This window comes from Zophobas morio, unplaced genomic scaffold, assembly GCF_036711695.1.
Source record: "Zophobas morio isolate AGI-343-1 ecotype UQ-CSIRO unplaced genomic scaffold, CSIRO_AGI_Zmor_V1 ptg000011l, whole genome shotgun sequence".
NCBI lineage: Eukaryota > Metazoa > Arthropoda > Insecta > Coleoptera > Tenebrionidae > Zophobas > Zophobas morio.
In genome coordinates this window covers 7,448,256-7,463,265 of record NW_026972116.1, presented here as the reverse complement: position 1 = coordinate 7,463,265, position 15,010 = coordinate 7,448,256, and the positions used below count along the sequence as shown (strand labels likewise).

The 15,010-nt window shown below is 31.0% G+C and overlaps 2 protein-coding genes and 1 non-coding gene across 10 annotated transcripts in view; 2 read left to right on the top strand and 1 right to left on the bottom strand.

The window, feature by feature from the left end:
- Positions 1-11,682, bottom strand: part of LOC135126770 (forkhead box protein N5-like) — a 26,312-nt gene extending 14,630 nt beyond the window's left edge. For 4 of the 5 annotated variants that reach the window (XM_064052900.1, XM_064052902.1, XM_064052903.1 and 1 more), the window contains exons 1-4: positions 11,071-11,385; positions 10,662-10,902; positions 8,074-8,171; positions 4,105-4,280 (exon numbers count right to left, since the gene is read on the bottom strand). In XM_064052900.1, the coding sequence (XP_063908970.1) occupies positions 4,105-4,280; positions 8,074-8,171; positions 10,662-10,902; positions 11,071-11,244 (689 nt within the window). In that variant the 5' untranslated portion in view covers positions 11,245-11,385. Of the gene's footprint in view, positions 1-4,104; positions 4,281-8,073; positions 8,172-10,661; positions 10,903-11,070; positions 11,386-11,593 lie in introns of those variants that run through there. The other variant, XM_064052904.1, reaches the window with a different exon arrangement.
- On the top strand, positions 10,707-14,958 carry LOC135126771 (protein ILRUN). 4 transcript variants are annotated; one of them, XM_064052907.1, is made up of 6 exons: positions 10,707-10,798; positions 12,252-12,467; positions 12,517-12,636; positions 12,687-12,913; positions 12,970-13,121; positions 13,163-14,958. In XM_064052907.1, the coding sequence occupies exons 2-6, from the start codon at positions 12,280-12,282 to the stop codon at positions 13,208-13,210; spliced, it is 735 nt and encodes a 244-aa protein (XP_063908977.1). In that variant the 5' UTR covers positions 10,707-10,798; positions 12,252-12,279; the 3' UTR covers positions 13,211-14,958. The 4 variants fall into 4 exon arrangements, with proteins under 4 accessions (XP_063908977.1, XP_063908976.1, XP_063908975.1 ...); XM_064052906.1 differs by lacking the exon at positions 10,707-10,798 and adding an exon at positions 11,962-12,052; XM_064052905.1 differs by lacking the exon at positions 10,707-10,798 and having other exon boundaries at positions 11,963-12,467.
- Trnap-ugg (transfer RNA proline (anticodon UGG)) lies at positions 10,935-11,006 on the top strand. The gene has a single exon. It is a non-coding gene; the product is annotated as a tRNA-Pro (tRNA).
- Positions 14,959-15,010: the final 52 nt, after the last annotated feature.

Genomic DNA, 15,010 nt, shown 5'->3' with positions numbered 1-15,010 from the left:
AATCTCATTGTAGCAAATCTAACACCCCATGTAGTAAATTACCAATCTTTATCCGACAAAAGTATGACTAGGTAATTTATGATGCAAGACAACAAAATACTTAAATTTTGTCCTCAGTTCTACAGTGAAACTTCATGCTGTAATAAAACGTGAAAAAAAAATCAGTTTCAGTTGTGTTTTATGAAAATTTTCGTATTTTCAAAACTATTTTAATTTTGTTCTTGTTGTGCTTTTTTGGAATAAGAAAATATATCTGACGTATGTTACAACTAATTTTTTAAGTAGAAAAAAAAACTGGACTGGGAAATTATTACAGAATGACCTACCTGTACTAGTGTCACTGAAATTATCACAGCATGTTTCACTTTTCTTACAATACCTCTTTCGGTGGTTTCAGCGGAAAGATCTTTTTCGATATTAAAAATGACTAAAAATTTTTAAGAAACAATGAGCCAATGCAGATTACCTTCATTGAATCTCTCAAATGGAAATCAAATTGCTAGAAGCTTAGATGTGTCAAATTTTGTATCAACTTGTGCCCATTGAAAAGCAAGAAGAAAACAATTTTGAGATTAAAAAAAAATGGGCATTTTATCTATACTTCTATACTTCTATAATTACTTATACATATTATAAAGTTGAAGAGTTTGTTTGGTTGAACGCGCCAATCTCCGAAACTACTGGTTTGAATTCAAAAAATCCTTTTGTGTTGGAAAGTCCGTTTATCGAGGAAGGTTATAGGCTATATAACATCACCCTATGATTAATAGGAGCAGAGCAGAAATGAAAAATATCGAAAAAACGGGAAAATTATTCTTCCTTTGACAGCTTCCGTTGCTTACGCTGCTTATTAAACGGTTAAAGTTACATAAAAATCATGTATGATGGAATTGTTCCCTTCTAAAAGTTCTAAAAAAAAGTCCGCGACAGCATACGTCAATCTTTTAAGGTCGACTCAGTAGAACCTTTTTTATGGTAATGAATTTTTTTCTAAAATAATTTAATATAAAATTCTGGTGTCACAGTGTTTGTAACCAATCTCCTCCGAAACGCCTTGACCGATTTTTATTAAATTTTTTGTGTATATTCGATAGGTCTAATAAACTATTTTTTAAACCCCTAAGTGATAAGGGTGACCCACCAAACTTTTTTTATTTTTTAAACAACATTTTTTATTTTTATTTTTTTAAGATTTGGCATCAAAAAATACATATAACCCTAAATTTTGACCCATCTACCACCAACCCCCATTTTTTAATAACGATATGAGTATCTTTGCTTTCATCCACAGATGCGCAATAGGGTTGCAAGATGGCCATTGCATATAAATAATCATTGTCGTACGATAAATTTTTATGTATTTATTTTAATTTAATTTTTTATTTAACTATGTACCAAAATATTCACTAGAAATGCCAAAACAACGTTTGCCGGGTCGGCTAGTTTCTAATATTGTATATATTTTAATTATATGTCTTCAGGTAATTATTGTATTTTATTTTTTTAATTCAATGTTTCAGGTAGAATGATTTTAATAAAACGTTAGCGCTAATTGCAATCTGCTCATTATTTATTCATTATACTCGTATTTTTAAATATTTTTATTTCGCTGTTCATTAGGGGCCCCACAGTGTTGTAGAACACAGGCCCGCAGTTTGATTGTTACGCCACTGTCTTATTGTCATGAAAGTTCCGTTATAGATGTTTTGTTAAGTGTTATATTATACACAGAGTAATGCGTAACACCTTTGAGGCGAAACAATAATAATAATCCGTCTCTATATACAGCTTTGTTGACTGCCAGAAGTTCTGACAACACTATTTTCTAATTGGCTGGCTACTGGTTGAACTCCAAAATATCAATGACAATAATCGCAAGTTAAATTAAATGATATTGTTGTATAATTAATTAATTAGAAACTGATAGGTGGTCCAAGCTGAACATGAACATGAACATGAACTCTGCTGTGTGGGTAATGTTAAAAATGTACAAAAAATTTTAGTCAAATTAAAACAACCTGAAACAGTTTTGAGTTACATTATAGGTACTTGAGTTGATCAAAAGGCGTTGGAGCTTCAGCGTATGATTTTGCGGATATTCAAACAATATAATGAAAAGAAAAAAAATGGTCGAAGGTTATTTCGACTGAACTTCCTTCGCCCCTGAAGTACATACATACAATAAAACATCCAGCTTTTTCGACAAATTACAAAATCTGATTTTGGAAGTTTCATTTTTTATGAGAACCCCTATAAGTTAAAATAAAGATATGTATGTAATGTTAAAGTAAATGTAAATAAGCGTGCTACGCATACGTTTCAAATTAGTTTCTCCTTTAGAAAATTAGGTATGTGATGACCTCATTAACATTCTTGGAAGAACACGTATATCAGTTTGGGTAGGTGCAATGCAATACTAATAATAACATGATTGGATTCCCAAATTTTTGGGAAAATGAAGTAAGCCGTTCTTAATTTAATCAGTAAAATAATCTGACACATAATCTTAAAGCGTGTACAAAACTTATTTGTAATCGGCGTTGTAGTTTCGTAAAATTTTGTTGTACGTTTTATTTTTTACAATACCTATATATGCACAGGGTTAAAAACAAGGCTGGATTAATAGACCACAGGTACATTTTTGGTTGGTAACAACCTACCTCCATGGCAACAACCAATAAATTTTGGTGAGCGTTTTACTATTTATTACTCCTACTTGATATTCCTAAAGCAAGTCTAAAATTTCACAACAATCTGTCGTTCCCTTCCAGACATCACTTATGTATTAAATCGCCAAAAGACTACAGACAGATGAAAATGGGACACCTACATTTTTATACTCTAGTAGGAGTTATGAAACGTTGAGAAAATATTAAATTAGCTATTCGTCAAAGAGACCCTGCTGCAATACTTCCGGAGCGTTAGTTGAAAAAAGTAACAGAGGAAAAAACTATCTTAAAAAAAAAAAATGGAGAAAGATTCCGAAGGTAGTGAGAGTTTTATAGAAATACCCGTACAATACAAAATAAGAAGAACGAAAACGCTAAAATTAACTTTAAGAAGAAGGAAAGAAAACATTTTGACAAAATATGTTAATACAAGAAACCAAAACAATAATTTCGTCACAAAACAGTGACTTTGTATTTAAATAGCTGCGATTCATTTAGTAGTGCCAGTTTATTAAAAATATTATACAAAAATAAATAATTCATAAATGACCACATTAGATAAAAGCATGACAGATTTCGTAGAAGTGTTAAAAATTGTTGAACACATATCTATTTCTGAAAAAGTCGGTATATTTTGCTAGAACTTTCATATTTTGTGTACATGTACATTTTTGTGCTATTTTTATTGTCATATTTCTATTTAAAGTTTTGTCTTAGTTTTTAACAGTGATATGAATAAACAGCACTAATTTTAACAATGCAATTTTTATCGTATTAATTTCTTTAAAAAAATCACTTGCATAAAACCTAGTTTGAAACTTTCAACAAGCGAATGTAATTTATAACAGAATTTTGAATTTACTTTCTCGAACATTACGTGATAAACAGCAGAAAAGTTTCATTTTAAAGAATTATTTTGACAGATTATATGCGGAACAAATATAGAAATCTTCCCGTTCAACGGAAGCAGTATTTGATTTTTGAAACAGACACCTAGTCGAAATTTTTAATTGATTTTAATTTTTTGAAAAGTTTTAAATAACTCTCTTTTTTTGTCAAAACCGTGAAATCCAATTAGATTTCTTAAATTAAAAAATACATAAAAACGATAGTGGTGTGTTCCCCCGAAAGGGCAGTGAAGCGGAACGACAATTTAAGCATTTTAATCGTCGAACACGGATCACGGCCCACCCTAACCGACAGGTGAAGCAGGCAAGGGATGGAAGAAATAGGAGGCAATGCCTGCAGCAGTGCAGGCGGCCCGTGCCAGGCACGGATTATCGACAATCTCCGAGGAACAATTCATAACCCTCGGTTGATCTCTACAAATTTACTTTACTACGCTGATTTACCACATGCAAATTTGTCAACTTCTACCCCAGTCACGCAGACAAAAACGATCGACGAAATAATCTCATCAACGTTGGGTACTTACGAAATCCACTGGTAAATCCCCGATACGGTTAACTCTCCCTTTTCACTCAAAGCGTGCTCGATCAGTTCCGTGTAGGTGAACGGGGGCTTCTTTGGACCTGCATATCGGTACGATTGGGCTTTGCCGTTGATTCCGTCTCTGAGAGAGGCAGTTTTGTTAGCAACTAGCCGTGAAAGCTGGACAGAAAATAATACACTGTATATACAACGAATAATAAACTGTGGTCAGTTCTCACGAGTAGATATACTTTTCCTACGACTCTTACTGCAGCAACAGTAGAATGTAACCCCGAAGATCAACAAAGTTCGAAACGAAGTAATGGTGCTTTTTATCAAAAAAATCAACTTTGTTCAAATTCAGTTTTAACCTTGATTTTTCGTGTTAACACTCACAGAGTAATCTGAAGAGTCGTAATAAAACGAATATTCTGCCATTGTGAAAAAAAAACATGTTTGACAGTTTTTTATAAATCACTATACACGCAGTGCCTACCGAAAGTTTGAACAAAATGAATATTCTTTTCCCCAATTAATTGTTTTATAATCACACCTAGAATAATAACAAATAGCTTTCGTCAGTTGACCACCTATCATCTTATTCCACAAAATAATAAAATAAAATTTTGATAGTAAAATGTAGTTTCAATTTTTATAAGTAATAAATATACTATCAGTATTGTGAAAATTTAGTTACTGCATAATTTTTTGACTAATTCGTTCAATACACATAAATTAATTTTTTTGTAAATATATCGACATGTCAAAACTTCTTTTAACATTAGAAAGCAAAATAAAAAATGTATCAATTCAGGGTACACCTCGAATTACTGCAACTAAAATTAATATGACATACGTAATTTTTAACTTTTCTGACGAAAAAGTTAATTAACATTAGTTTCTAGTATATGTACCTTATACAGCTAATGGAAATCAAAGGGAATATAAAGAAATGAACACAAAATCGTTCTAAATTTAATATAAAAAAAAAATGATACGTAAGGAAAGTCCTGTATACAGTGTGAACAATAAGTAGTTTGACTTTATTTATACATAACTTCAAATCGAATAAACATATTGATTTAAATGAATTTTCAAAAAGCGTTTGATTGAACTGATTGTTGTATACTTTTCAAAAAACTCGGAGTTTACGGATACACTCAACGAAAAATACAGTACCGTCTGTAAGTATTTATGCACCACTGTTTATTGAATTAAAAAAAAATTGACAATCTAATTGACAGTAGCGGGGCATATCTTCATTTTTCTGGCGACCTGGTCTATTCGTAACGCGTAATTTGTGCTTATTAATTAGTTAAGAAAATACAATTAATTAGTAACATTATCATCATATGAAAATAGAAGCCAAAGTGAACTAATCAAAGCTTAATTCAAAGAGAAAAATATATTACACTAATTCTACCTCGAATTAAAAAAGTCATATTCGAAAATTTACAAAAACTAAAAATTTGGCTTTATTTTAAAAATTGGAATATTAAAGATAACATACAATTAGTAATGTGTAATTATTTCATTGGGAGTAGGTTATTTTTAGATATTGAATAATCTTATACTTTTACAAGAAAGTTAACAGCGTCAACATTTTATTAATGGGAAGTTTCAACTGGATTAACGAGAAGTTCAATTCCAGTGTGTGGCAACTATCGCATTGTATTTATATAATGTTTCAACTATACGGTGAGTGATAATAATTGGAGTTAATTTTTTCAACTTTTTTAAAATGCTTTTTAAGGTGCTTGGAGGTTTTCGAATTTCAAAAAATTCAATCACGTTTTACAAGTCATACTGACCAGAAAAAAAACCGTTTGTCTTATAGATTAAACAAGTGTTAATATTTAAAAAACCCCTCACAAATATACTACACTCACTTGACATATACCTTGTAAAACTTTTATGACTTAAGCGTCTTGAGCCCAACCACCCTTATAAGTCAAACTGGCTATTGTAAGCTTTATGGACCCGAACCGCAAGGATTATTACTGTCCGTTACTGCCATAATGGAACTGTAAAGTTTTACTACGTATATGTGAATTAAGTTAAGTTATACAATAGCTAGTTTGACTTCTAAGGGTGCTTTGGCTTAAGTCGCTTACGTCATAAAAGTTTTAGAAAGTGTATGTCAAGTGAGTTTAGTATAACCCTTAAAAGATCTAAAATTGGTTAATGTTCGTTGCGACGGTGGCTCGAATCGAGCTGATTCTTACACCAAATGCAGGGAAGATGCCTCTAGTTTCGGCCAACTCAACCTTATCTTCTATCTGCCAAAACTATATCATCAACTTGCGATGATTTCTAGTATGACGGCAATTTTTGGACCTCTAGAACGAGATGCGTCTTCAACGAATTTTCTCCCGAGCTTAATTAATTAACTCAAAGACGAATTTCTTAATGAGAACAATATGAATCGCCCAATGTAGAAAAATTGTTTCATGCATTTTTTTCCCAGTTTTCCCTCCCAAAAAGAAGAAATGAATCACATTTGAACTGCAATTTTCTCCGTTCTTAAAAATCACTCGACAGAATGACTTGATATTATAGAAACGTCATCTATGGGAAGCCTACTTGAAGTTTATATATACAGTGTGCGAACCAATAATTCATCAAACCACTTTCATTCCCGATTAAACCAACTTTCAAAACAACAAAACGGGTATTGAAATATGTTCATCCGTTTGGGGGCTACGATGTGACAGACAGGCAAAGGGGTCAAAATTATAACACCTCTCTTTTTGCATCAGGGATTAACAATAGATTATTAAATGTCAAAGAATTCTATTTTAGAAAAGGAAGTAATTTGGGAGACGGTGAGTAGCGATATTCGTACATTTTCCCCTAGAATCAGCTAATCATTCTTGTGATGATGTTTGTCAGATTGTAAAAAAACTTTAGAATCATTTAGGTAAAGTGAAAGTGTTGTTGAAAGAAGAGCCGGTATTTTTCACCGATGAAGTGTGGTTTCATCTTGATGGTTATCTAAACTGTCAAAATATGAGGTGCTGCTCTACAGAAAATCCACATGTATTTGTTGACACGCTTCTTCAACCAGTTAAACTTGGTCTTTGGGTGATTATTTCAAGAAAACATTTTTTTTCCATGAAAACAAATGCATACTATGTTAAAGAAATTCTTTCACTATTTATGGAGCAATTAGATAAGGAAGAGCTACAACATAGACTCTTCCAAGAGACAATGCTACTGGTCAGCCAATCAGACCTTAAAATTTTTAAACGAATTTTACAATAACAAAGTAATGCAGAAATTTATTGCCACCCAGGGATCCAAATTTAACAAGATTAGACTATTTCCTTTTTTTAATATACATATATATTTATATAAAAAATTGACTACAAAACTTGCAGGCTCGTCCGGGATTCTGAAAATAAAAAAAGACGCATTCGTTGATGTCTGGAAGACGATTTTCAACATCTTTTGTAAATAAAAGTTTCGTTTATTATTAATTTCGTTTCATTTTTTTTACGTTCCAAAAATAGTTTATACCTTTAAACTTTATTACTAGCAACTTGATATTTAATAAATAATTACTTATTCTAATCTAAGACAAGCGGTTTTTCGTACGTGGCCAATTCCGACATTTTTTTTATATCTCTCAATGGTATTGTTCAAACACCACAGTTGAAAATTATTTTGTGTTAGTTATATGGAATTTTATTCAGTTTATATACTTATTAGACAGTACTGTTGAGAATAAATAATACTCTAATTATTAAAGTGATTTTAGTGTTGCATCTGACGAGCTTTTTACTGTCGGAAAAATTAGTGATGATAAAAATACATTATTTTCCAAGTTCATCATATTATAAAAAAAAAAATGTAACAATACTCGTTTTTCTTTTTGAAACTATATATTTTTAGGGAAACGACTTATTTTATTATTCCATACTTTCGGCGAACACTGCATTAATTTTTTTTTATATGTATTACTATTGCATACCTCACTCGACAATATCTCACTAGAACTAGTGCTTCGAATGATGACTTCTGGACTACCTGTTATAGCAGAATGGTAATTCAAAGCTTCTGTCGACGCATCTAAAAAATTGATTCGTAACGTTATTTTAAAACTGTTTAAGAATATTTAACCTTGACTTTAATTTGGACGACATTTGAAAGTTCTATAATTTCTTACATCTAGAGTTATAAATCTGAAATGTACTACACTCTACATGAGTCTGTTTGACAACGTTATTTTTTATGAAAATTAGGTTTCAGGGATAAATTTATAAAGTTTCGAACAGCAACTTTCCAAACCGCAATTTTGTCTATCATTACAAATTTTAGATTGTAAAACAGTTACATTAAAGAATATGTAGGCCTACAGTTATTTAAACAGAATTGCTTTGCCCAGTTTCTTAAATAAATTATAAAATTTCATTCTACGAATTTCTTTTTTGCTGTTAAAAGCCCTATAAATTAAAATAAAACAGGTTGGATTTTCATGTTTCATGCAGTTTTTTTTAAAGAAAATTTTGTGATGACGTCATCAACTTCTTAGCAGAGACAAATCGATTATTTTGGACGACAGTTAGTACTAATAATAACAGTATTATGTTTTCAGAATAATGACTTGCTTCGTTTATTAATTTTTTGACACACATCAGGTATTGATAATACTAAAAATAGGAGCATATAAAAAAAACTGCATGTGCAGTGTATGCTATTTTCAAGATTTCAAATAACACTAGCTACAAAATTTTGGGATGACGTTATTAATGTTAGGAAAGTAGGTTTGATAAGTTTTAATTAACGAATTACCATGTCCACGATGACCTTAAAGTGTGTACAAAATTTCAGAACAATCTACTATGTAGTTTCTAAGATAAATTGTAAAATTTTGTGCTAGAGTTCTAATTATTTTTCCAAAAAAATATAAGCATATTATTTTGCCCTTCTTAGATAGGATTTATTTACTTTAAGATGACGTCATCACATTCTTGTTGGGGATTAACGGATAAATTTTAGTTGTTAGTTTCTAAGATTACTTGTTTAATATAAACCTCAACAGACGACAGACAAACGGAAACGGTGAATCCGCGATATTATATTCTATTATAAATAGGAACTGTGAAACGTCGGAAAGCTTTAATTCTTCTATTACAATATTTCACCAACTTACGGTCGAGATAAAAAATTTGAAAACATTTTTGTAAATTTATTTACTATGTACTTGCCTAAATGCTATTAGAGAACCTATTGTGTGAAAGTTACTTCTTTGCGTTTCACAAGTTTCACTATATGACAATGTAGACTTCCCGGTTCGGTCTATCTTGTGTATTAATTACCTTAAAAATATCCCCTCTATCTCTGTAACAGGCACCAAACTATTTCAAAAGAAAATGATAAGGAATATACTAAATTATCCCTCTAAAAGGCTTCGTAAAAATAATTTTTTTATGAATAAAAATGACGTCTCTACAAACTATTCCAAGTTTTCACAAAATTTTGCAAAATAAAATCATTAATTAACTCTTTAGGAGGTGGACACAATATCGTTCGGAAGTAGAATTCATAAAATACTGATTAGACAGTAATTCATTGTTAAAAAAAAAAACAAATACTTTAATCAATAAATAAATAACAAAAATAAATAAATACAAAATATTTTTTTTTTGGTAAATGAATATTTGTTTGAATTTCTGTAGCAGATTTTTGGCGCTTATTATTATGATTGTTATTATTTAAGTCCCACCATTGACTCAGAAATGATCGGTTTTTTTGTGAAATACCAATTGTAATAGATTAGTGAATTCAGAAAAAAAGCTCTATTCAAAAATGCATTAATTATATGGTAATGCCATTTAAAAAAAATCAAGTTGGTCTTGCATCTCGTAAACAAATTAAGCAAAAAATAATTTTTTTGACGAATAATTAGACCTAATTTCAAGTGATTTGTACAGTGGTTCGCAGGATATTTAACTGTTTCCATACATTCTAGCGACCCTGTATAATCTTTTTGCAATATTAGGTATTATAAATTTATTAGGAAAAACAAAAAAAAAAACAATAAACAACAAAAATAGTTTCAATGTGTTATTAAAACGTTGTTCAAGTCAGAAAATGTTCGAAATCGTTCTTTCAGTAAGTTATGTATGCATTGTTTAAAAAAAAAACTACGTTATAATAATGTTATAAATATCACCAATATCATATTGAACACCAGAAATGTTGACAATATAAAATAGCCAAGAAACATATAATTAAAAAAAAAACAATGCGAAAATTCGTTTCTTTTATTTATCGCAAAATTAGAAAAAAATCTTAACATCGTTCCGTCCGAAAAAAATGCGTAAATAAAGATAAAAAAAAAAAAAACACTGACACACATTCACTTGATAAAAACTAAAATGTGGCATAAAACACTTCAAAATTAAAAATATGACTGTAGCATTTCTAAGCGATCCCCGGCAAAACAGGTGAAAATTATAATAATAAATAAACATTTCAGTTCAGTTTAGGTTTCACCTAAACGCCAAACTTGCTAGTTAATAAGCAAGAAAATGTTCCAAAAAAGAAAAGACTCACCGGGAACAGGAGGCAGTTCGTGAATTTTGTAATTTAGGAGCCAGGAAAGATTCCCGTCGGTGCAATCTGATTCGATGCCACTGTCCGACCCTCGGGGACTAGGATTCAGAAAATCACGCGAATCGTTGAACGAACAGGTATTTTGTAGTGCTTTAATTTCTTCGGTCTGTATGTTGTGCATTTCGGCAACAATATTAGGGATCTTATTCGATGTATCCCAACATCCATTTACAAGTAAAACCTGAAAGGAAAAGACGGGCGTTGAAACCATGAGGCTCAATGGTCTAGGGGTATGATTCTCGCTTTGGGTGCGAGAGGTCCCGGGTTCAAATCCCGGTTGAGCCCATTTTTTGCACATCTTTTTAAATATTTTTTATTTATATAAAAAATGAAGTGATAAAAGTCATACCTCATTGAAAGCCTTGTTCCAGGTTTTGTCTTCACTTTTAATCGCGATTTGAGGCAAAGCGTAACCGTGAATAATTTTTTGACATTTTGAAGGGGGCTCTTCTAGTGTTTTTATTTCTCTAAGGGGAGCTTTGCACTGACCAACACTGCGTATGATTAGGTTGTTACTGCTCATTTTGGGTTTTATTCTAATAATAATTTAATTGTAGGTAGGTAGATCACTTTTTGGGTGTAAAAATTCAGTGACACACGCACACTAGAATTGACTGTATTTTGATTTCCTTTTTCACAAAATGTGTGTAACATATTTGCGAAAACTGGGAATATTATAAGCCATTATAAAAAAAATTAAATAGTGACATTCGTAACGTCAATAATTCCAAAAATAAATCTTCGGTACCAAAACAATTTAATTCCACGGTGCTATTAATATAAACAACAAAAGATGATAACAACACAAGAATGTAGCACCACTGAATTATATCTTTCCAAGGAACTGATTAATAAAACAACCATTTACCAACCTGAGCAAAGTTAATGAACCGCACACAACTGTTAGATTTAGTTTTAAAAATAATTACAATAACTTTTTATTTATAGTAATGCTTTATAGGAAAAATCACTTCATACTAATACTGCATTTGCTTGTGGCGCCAATGCAGCCCCTAATATTTGGGGCGCATGCGCAGTTTATTCCACAAATTATTTATATGAAAAATAAATTTATTTAGTTTGTAACTAAAACGTTAATAATGTGTAAATTAACCATAATTCAATTTCAAAATTCGCAAAATTATTAATAGGAAGAAAACTTCAACGATTTTCAGATTGTCCATGAGATGGCGACACCACCTGATAACAAAAGTTTTTGCTTCTGATTGGTCGCATGACATGTCTAAAATGGTGGTGAAATGTCATTTTTGATTAAAGCATTACCTGTCAAATTAATTAATGTGATTTAAAAATAAAGTGCTTTGTAATAAGTAAGTAGTGTTACACATAATCGTTGATAATTTTATGCAAGTAACGAATTTTTACAATATGTCACTTGTCGTTGCACATTTTTGCCAAATTTCGAATGAAGGTTATTTTGGTGTGCAGTTGTCATGATTTTATCATCGTGACCATTTTTTTCTTTTGTAAATAATTCTTTGAGACAACCATCGCCCTATATAATTATAGACGTTTTGGATTTTGTCACAATTTTATAATGGACGTTAACAACGGTCCTTCAGAAGGCTCTGGAAACGGGACCATGGATATAGAACAGTCTTTGTTGCAACAATTCAGTTGTATGGGTACAACTGATAAGGAAGAGTTGGTGCAACAACTACAAAAATTATTAGGGAGTAGTTTAAATTATTCTACAGCCGCTTTTTTTCTGGATATGAATAACTGGTAAGAGCTAAATCATAATTCTGCACATTGTGCTTAAACTTTGTAAAAGGAATCTCCAAGCTGCCATTTGTTCCTACTTGGATATTGAAAATTCGACGAAACTTCCGTCAATGACCCTTGTACAGGACCCTGTAGCTAGTGAATCCGAAAGTATAGAACCCAATGTCAGGTACTAAAAAAATACTGTGTGTATTCATTTGTAATGTTATATTGTGGCAGCTTTCAAAAAGTATGGCACATCATCAACAATGGCCCAGATCAATGGCCCACAGGTTGTTATGCTCAATGTTCAGATGGCAATAGTTTTAATGGAGGTAGAGTAGTCCTTCCTCCTCTTAAACCATTCGAGGATACTCATTTAACCGTCCATATGGTTAGTCCTCCGACTCCGGGCGTTTATCAAAGTAAATGGAGACTGTGTACAGAAAAAGGGGCATATTTTGGGGGTACATCTACCTGCAAAATGAAGTTTTCAATAAAATAAATTTTGTTCATGTTGCAGATCCTATGTGGGTTATTGTTACAGTTGTAGAGGAAGGAACAATGGCTCTTACACAACAGTTATCTAGTTTTAGTGAACTGGGTGCATCTCCCCAACCAGAGGTGGCTCATAATCCATTCATTCCACAAAGATCTCATTTAGAACATACTCAGGTATTTTTGTAAATTTTCTTAATGAATATGCACGTTTATAGTTGCAGGATGCAGCGCCTCAGGGTGGAAGGGACTATAACATGTGGTAGTGGAAAGTGATGTAAAAGTTAGTGCCAAGGAACATAACACCATTGTGAGTGTTAAAGCGTTATTTATGGTACAAATCTTTGATTAGATAAATAAAACATTGAATTTATTTACTTAAGCAGAGCAATCGAAGTTATTTTCTCAATTTTAATGGTCAAGACTATTTGTGAAATTTAGATATATTTTTTCATTACTGTTGGTTAATGGTGTTACAACTTATTTTCAGCCATTGATAATTAATATTTATGTATGAAATTAAAAATTTGGGAGATTGCTGCTTTTCTGAGTCTTGATTGTATTGCAACGACAATTTTTAAGTTTTTTTTTGTGCGTGAGGGGAAAGAATTAATATTGAATTTTTAAAATTCTCTTTTAAATTGTTGTTCCAATCCTGTTATTTGTTCAGTTGGTTGCTCATAATTCTTAATTTCATAATGAGAATAACTAGAAGTGTTTGAAAATAAGGTTCTAGTTAGTTAGCTATTTGTGGGCTAACTAGCCAAGTCTAATTAGAATAATGATATTCATATATAATATTTTTTTATCTAGATTTTGTAAAAAATGTAAACAATTTTAGTTATCTAAGTACTGAGATGTACAGACTTTGCCTTTGCATTTACGTTATATTTTATATGTGACCAGAGACGACGATTTTATTATAAATCTTTAAACGAAATCTTGTTTCTTTATGTAATATATAAAAGAAGTAGATTTGTACTTATGATCAATTTTTAATTAAAATTAAAACTCGTGAACATATTCGAAATAAAGTGGGTTGGATTTTTTCGTTTTGCCACCGAGATGTACATGGTTTTAATTAAATATATATGACGCTTTAAGCATCCAGTAATATTTCTAATAATTCAAGCAACTGTAGCAGTGTACTTTTGGTTTTTGCTGTTATGTAAGTTTTTTTTAACAAATTTTTGCGCGGCAGATAAGTTCATGCGGCATTATCGTAACTTTAAATATCGTATTCTTCTATCTAAAAATAAAAATTTAGTTAGTCGCCATTTCCGCCAGTAAACTTTGAATTTGTAGAGCATTGTTTTATACTGACATTCAGTTAAATGTCGTGGTTTAGCGGAAAATATTTTTTTGTCCGTACTGCTTTTAGTCCCCCTCACAAGCATAATATTGACAACTGTAATGATTAAATTGTTACAAGGGATGTTTCATTTTTTTTCTACTGATTGAGGATGTGTGGTATTTTTCGTTTGTTATAAATGGTTTACAGCGTAAAAGTTCTGGTAAAAATATTCATTCCACTGAATGAAATTTAATGTTGATATTACAATGAAGAAACATTTTCAGTTTAGAGGCAACACTGGTGTTGTTACCATTTCTACGCAAGAATTGAAAGTGATTAATTACATAATCTAATTAATTCATAAAAATAGTGTTATTTCCCGCGCTGCTTTAAAAAATTCAAAATTTAATTTATTGTTGCAGTTTTAATTTTTAATCACATTTATTAGCTCTTGGCTATTTTTGGAGTTTCGTTTTTTCAAAAATATCATTTTTTTTTATATAATTCCATTAAGTTCTTGTAATATGCTGTAACTAACAATCACGAAGTGTTTCTTCATTTTTATGAAGTAGTTACTAAAAATCAATGCGCAATTTGTTGTTATTTCCTGTTTCATAATTCAGTAATTTCAAACTTTTTTGGTCAAATGCAGTGACATCGAAATTCCGTATACGGTATATGAGGGATAAATATATGTAAATATATTTAGAGTTCCTCAGATTTTGTGTGTTTCTTTATATCATACCCTTGCCGGTATTTCCCAAGTCTTACG

What these genes read in the sequence shown, in the direction of transcription:
- LOC135126771 (XM_064052907.1), top strand. Translation starts at nt 12,280, where the DNA reads ATGGACGTTAACAACGGTCCTTCAGAAGGCTCTGGAAACGGGACCATG. An exon ending in TTTCTGGATATGAATAACTG is followed by an intron (nt 12,468 to 12,516) that starts GTAAGAGCTAAA and finishes ACTTTGTAAAAG; the next exon opens with GAATCTCCAAGCTGCCATTT. An exon ending in AGTATAGAACCCAATGTCAG is followed by an intron (nt 12,637 to 12,686) that starts GTACTAAAAAAA and finishes ATATTGTGGCAG; the next exon opens with CTTTCAAAAAGTATGGCACA.